Source organism: Diplotaxodon limnothrissa, linkage group LG16 (assembly GCF_057381915.1).
Source record: "Diplotaxodon limnothrissa isolate DT_005_m linkage group LG16, D_limnothrissa_male_GT1.1, whole genome shotgun sequence".
In the NCBI taxonomy this organism is placed as follows: Eukaryota; Metazoa; Chordata; class Actinopteri; order Cichliformes; family Cichlidae; genus Diplotaxodon; species Diplotaxodon limnothrissa.
The window spans coordinates 39,707,685-39,714,076 of record NC_140611.1 but is presented as its reverse complement, the minus strand read 5'-3'; the positions used below and the strand labels follow the sequence as shown (position 1 = coordinate 39,714,076).

Here is a 6,392-nt window from a genome sequence, read left to right as displayed (position 1 = left end):
ATGCTCCCCAAAGTGATTTCTGTATTTGGATTATTTTCCAGTTTCGTGGTTGGTAAGTTACTCCAGTTTAAATGTGTGTGTGTGTGTGTGTGTGTGTGTGTTGGTGGTAATACACCAAAGCTAACTAGCATCTTTAGCTTTTGGCCTATCTGGAGCTAAACTTAGTCTACAGATGTGAGTGTTTGGTGTTGGAGTGTCGCAGCTTTTGAGGAATCATTCATCTTTAACAGTTTTCTGTCTTCTTTTTAATCTCAGCGGGCGATGCGACTCTCGTGCGTGATGTTAACACCACCATCTCTCACTCGGCAGTCCTCGAATGTAGCATACAGGATAGAGCTATCACGGACTGGAAGAGTCTCCGATTTTATTGGCAAGATGATAGAAATGTGGTTTTGTACTCCTATAATAACGGAAGAAAGGTGGCGGAGCATGTAAACGAGCTCTATCAACACAGAGTCACAGACTTCCCTCAGGACATAGTCAGAGGCAATATCACCATCGTACTCAAAAACCTGACTCTTGACGATAATGGAAGAACGTACTCATCATTTGCAGCAGTGCTGGACGACAGCGGGACGACGCGATACCACCTGGAACACAGACAAATCTGTGAAATGACTTTGCATGTAGCTGGTGAGAAAGGTTTCTGTTTTCCTCACAAAAATAGGAAAGGCAAGTTAGACCGGCACACACCGGGCTGGCTAGTAACACGTGACATCATCAGCACAGATTATATTTCACCAGTTTAGCTTTTCAACGATGGCCATGTTGAGCTCATGCTGCAGCAAACACTGGGCTGCACGAACTGCAGACCTGAGCATGCTGAATAACTTTTAATTCACAGAGCTGCCTAGCAACAGATGACATCATCAGAGGTCAAACATAGGCAGCTACAGTCAGCACAGATTACATTTAGAGAAAATCTGTAGTTATTATGATTTATGCAGAATGTGGAATTTCCTTTTTGAGGTTTTGCTGTCAATGATTCAATTAAATTTTATTTATACAGAACCAAATCACAACAACAAGGCCTTTATATCGTAAGGTAAAGACTCAACAATAATACAGTAACAACACTAATAGATTTATTTAATGTTTATACCCCCTCAGCCATGAAAGGCTGATGAGGTGTTGAGAGTCCACATCATTGATATTCTGGTTTTACACACTGTCCTATTCTCAGAGGATCAAAAGTTGTTGACATATTTGCATTAAATTTTATTATAATAATTATTTTACCTGATATAACAAAAGCATTTCCCAATATGAGATTAAAAAAATGTCTTAAAATAGGAAAAACCCTTTTTGTTTGCTCTGTAATCCAACATATTACAAACAAATTACTGCAAAATACAAAAACAAACAAAAATAACACAAATTAGCTTAGCTCAGCTTAGCTAACATGCTGTCATGGCTAGCACGCTCATGTTGTTAGCAAACCCAGGACAGCTGTTTCCAGCATGCATGCTAACTGGATGTAGCTTCATATTTAGTGCACAGATACTGGAACTGAAGGAAAAAAATGTCCATCCCGGTTTTCCCTCCAAGGCACGAGCGATAAGCAGAGTTCTGTCCTTTCCTTCTAAGATTCCTAATTATTTAAAGTAACACTCAGGTATGCCATTCAGCGTGTTAGTACGAGCTCGGGAGCAGCTTGGGAGAACAAGAAAACAGAGACTGCTTTAGGTTGCCTTCCCAATCGACTCAAAGGTTTATTTAGTACATAACAGCTTATATAGAGGAAAAAAAGGTTCGTGTGTCAGCAAGTTCTCAGTTCAAACCGGTACAGACCAAATAAGGAAACGTCTTCCTGCCTTGTGAGCAAAGAAGTATCCTTTGTGTAGTTTATCAGTTCAGCTACAATTTATGATCATCCCAGCAAAATACACTCCTAGACATAGAATACAGAGTTCTTTCATTAGTGAATTCTGAAACAAACCACCTGGCCTTTAACGAGCCTTTTTCTAAGAGATAAAGAAGGGAGGATGGGAGTAAGGAAGTGGTCTCGTCTCTGTGGTATTTTCGACCTTGGGGTACCAGCCTGTGAGTCTTACACATTAATTCTTGGGTCAGAGAGAAAGAGAAAAACAACTAGTAAATGGGCCTTATTGAGTAACAGTTTCATGTATGATATCAACTATAAAACAATATCCTGTAAATGCTATCATGGTATCAAAATATCACAACAGGAACGCTTTTCCTTTTCCTGTTTAACGCCCACTACAAAAATCAAAAAAGTGAAGGTGACCTTTGTTCTCCTCTCTCCTCAGTGCCGTACCAGGAGCCCAGGCTGGACGTTAATACAGAGGCTATGTCTGCAGTGTGCAGTCTGCAAGGAGGATTTCCTGCCCCTGACATACAGTGGGTCCTCCTCCATAACAGCTCCCATCAGGCAGTGGAGTCCAGGAACGTCAACACTGAAACGAAGCAGAACGTCCACGATCACCTGTACAGCTCCCGCAGCATCCTGCACATCCCTGCAGGTCGTCACGAGGCCGTGAGCTGTCTCAGCCACAACCCCACCCTGAACAGGACTGTCAAGGTCACCCACTACTTCAACACAGGTACGCTCCACATCGTCCAGTCAGCCGAGGGAAGGTAAACTACAACAGCGCGAAGGGGAGCGCTCTAATAATGATGAAAGTGACACCAACTGACAGTCAAAGAGTCGGTTAGTGGATATACGTCACTTATAATGAAGTGTTTTTAAAATATATGTGAGACATATTTTTAAGATGTGAATCTCAGGTGATGGAACCAAAAATGCCTGAAGATAAAAAAGTTTCTCTGAGCGTATCATCATCTTATTACTGTTATTACTACTACTGATTTATATTTATAATAATTTATGGTTATTATTCTAGCGCTGACGAGTGTACGAATTATGAGAGCTGACAGGAAATATGCTGAGTAACCTCAGACCATCACTATTTTAGTTTGTGCAAACAGGACATGAGGAGCTCATTCACAGCAAACTGACAATCACAGGGTGCAAAGACTACAGCGATGTGCAGCTGTCAGCCGTCAGGCAGTCAGACCTGAACACGCTGAGTAATCGTGGAAGGTTCAGAGCTCTCGAGCTGCTGTTCAGCTGAGAGGAAAATAAATCCTCAGACGTCTGCAGAGAAACATCTGTGCTGGTTTATCATGCATGCAGGTCGTCCTGTGTCCCTGCAGGCCTCCCTACATAACCTGCTCCGTGTTCCATTCTTACAGAACTAAAAACAGCTAAAACACTCAAATTTCAATTACAGAACCATAAACGAGTCCCTCAGTAGTCAGTCAAGCTTTGATTAGATTAGATTAGATTAGATAGAACTTTATTAATCCCTCGGGTGGGTTCCTCTGGGAAATTCGATTTCCAAAAAAGCACAGCAACGACAGAAGTTACAGAGTTACAGAATATTACACACACATATATATAAATACAGAGACAATATAAATAAAATATACGAAGGGGATAAATAGAATAAATAGGAATAAAAAATAAAAATACAAGTGAATTGCACATTTCCAGTATTGAGGTCTATTGCACTGTTTGATTGATTGATTGAATCTTTATTTTGAACATGTTGAAAAAGTATAAAAAAATAGAATTAACTATTGACTATTTACAAAAGAAAAAAGTATTGCACAAAAGGTATTGCACAGTGAGGTGCAGAGGCACTACAGCTTAGTTGTTCCCCCCTCCTTTGTCCTCCTGTTTCCCCTCCCTCTCCCCTCCAGAGAGGAGTTAAACAGTCTGATGGCGTGTGGGACAAAGGAGTTTTTAAGTCTGTTAGTTCTTGTCTTTGGGAGAAGCAACCTGTCACTGAACAGACTCTTCTGGTTGTTAATGGCCGTGTGCAGAGGATGCCTGGCATTGTCCATAATGTGCAGGACCAGTGTCGCTTTTGCCATTTGATTATGTTCTTTTTGTATCTGTATCGATCATTCATGTCTTATTTCAGACTGATGTAGGCGACACAACCATGAAACATGTTTCTGCAGAAGAAGTTTCAAAGTCAAAGTTCAACCTGAGTCAGAGTTCACCGTACACTGAGCATCCCTCTGACTCAGAGACATTTACTCAGCCCTGTAACTCTGGCTGATCGTCGGGGGAACTCAGAAACTTGCCCTAGGATGCTCTGGTATGAGGCTGACTGTTGGTGTCTCGGTGTTCAGCAGGTGCAGCAGCGAGGAGCTCACCTGCAGCCCTAACTGTATATCTGATAGCAGCTGCTGTGGTTCTTCTAACAGCTGTGCAGTGAGCAAAGGTGAGCATGAACTATTTACTTTTTACTATCTAACATGTGAAAGAGGTCGAGCATGTTAAACGCAGACACACACACAGATGTGTGGTTTTCCCATGATGCATGTGTAACATGAACATGAAGGAAACAGCTGATGTGCTTACAGCTGCAATCATCTGTGTGTTTCAGCCACCCGAGGTAGAGCGATGCAGCGTTTCGGTGGTGGAGGGGTGAAACCGTGTGCCATGGAGACACTTCAGCGTGTTGTATGTTGCACCTTATCTGTGCGTGATATTGACGGTGCGCACACTCTGAATCTGGGTTTCATGGGTCCTGCTGGGTGGCACTAAGCTGGTGCTTAAAACAAAACTTGAAGCTATATCTGCTCAGGCTGGAGTATTAAACCCACCACAGTGTGAAACACAGCAGTTACTGGACCATCAAACGTCATGCTGGGCGCCTGTTTAACTGAATGTTATGTCCACGTGCTGTTATGTCTTTAGAAGTGTTATTTAAAATAAATCAAAGAGTTATTTAGATGAAAATGAGGCTGTGTGTGTGAATCTGGCACATCTACATGTTGTGGTGAAGTGTTCGTCTTAATGTGTCTTTTTAAATAAAACACAAAAGTAAAGACGGGTTCTACTGAAAAATGCAAAAAAAAAATATTCCTGCTGCAGCTGCTGAGCTCATTTCAAACAGTTTGAACTTTAAATTTTTTATATCTCAAATATAATCTGATATAATCACACACACACATCTGTGTGTATTATTAACCTAAATCAGATGAAATGTGTGCAGCATGAGGGACAAATATTCTGGAAACATGACTTCCTGTGTCGACCACCAGGCCCGTGTTAAACACAGGTTACAGCGTTACGTGAAAAAACTGTATAATACAGCGAGAGACACAAGCAAGCACAGCGAACCAACCAAACAATTAATCCTCCTGACAACTTTGCTGGCTTTGCTGCCAGGCGGACTTACTATATCTGTTAAGGAAGAGTTTACCGCAACTCTGGGCAGAGAGGCTCCCAGGAGCATCTCAGCAGGGCCAAGTTTATTTAGCCCCGTGTTTGGACTTGTCACTGTTGGCCATAACACAATCAAAGGTTACTTATTGATCCTAATCACTACATTTCAGACAGTACTGATCACACATGCTCATACAACAAGTGTCACTGTTGGGTCTGTGCTTCCACAGGCTTCGCTGGTTTAGAAACTTCTTCCTGTTAACGAAGCAAGACGAACAGCAATCGATCGGTTTTACTTGCTATAGCAAAGGGAGCCGGACAGCAGCAGTCCTCTGCCCTGGTGTCAAACGAGTCCAAAGAATCTGCTTCCCCTCACACAGTTTACACAAACACCCATTGTAAAAAACCCCTATGGTGTCAGGCACTAGGTGTGTGTGTGTGTGTGTGTGTGTGTGTGTGTGTGTGTGTGTGTGTGTGTATTCATATGCATGTGAGTGTGTGTGTGTGTGTTTGGGGTGTGTTTGTGTGACCTGCTCACCAAAAGGGTCATAAAGGCAGGAAGTTTGCTAAACAAGAAAACAGAACCCTCACATAGGATGTGCCTGTAATAAAACACTGCAGCCTCCCCCACGTTCAACAGGCTGGGGAGGGGTCAGAAACAAAGGAATGTCTTTGATCCTACAGTTTGAACCAAGACTTACACATTTAAGTAACACAATGACAACATTTAACAATTTCAACCTAACAGTCACAAACTTCATTAATATAATTGTGGATCATATTTGACCTAAATGTTTGGGTCTTGTGATTTTAAGCATGCAGGTTCCATTATAAACACTCCAGTGCAGGTGTATATATAGTATATACATGTACACATCCCCATATGTATATATAGTATGTATGTGCGTATAGGTCCAGTGTAAATAAAAACCAGTTTATCTGCTTCTGCTCCCAGCTCTAACATGTACATAACAAATACACAGTACATATAGTTACAGTTATAGAAGTTACAGCACATATAAACATACCTGTTTATTTCATAATCAGATGAAAGCAGGGACCTCACAGCACAAGCATTACTCACAGCCTGTTGTAAGATCGTGGTGTACATTGTTATTAGGGGTGCAACGATACACAAAATTCACGGTTCGGTACTTTGGTGTCACGGTTCGATATTTTTTCGATA

At 41.7% G+C, this 6,392-nt stretch overlaps 1 protein-coding gene across 1 annotated transcript; it reads left to right on the top strand.

Annotated features, from left to right (window-relative positions):
* LOC146616686 (T-lymphocyte activation antigen CD80-like) lies at nt 1–4,463 on the top strand. Its single transcript, XM_085374973.1, has 5 exons — nt 1–52; nt 256–633; nt 2,271–2,564; nt 4,165–4,256; nt 4,422–4,463. Exons 1-4 carry the CDS (start codon nt 1–3, stop codon nt 4,248–4,250), a joined length of 810 nt encoding a protein of 269 aa, XP_085231099.1. The 3' UTR covers nt 4,251–4,256; nt 4,422–4,463.
* Nucleotides 4,464–6,392: the final 1,929 nt, after the last annotated feature.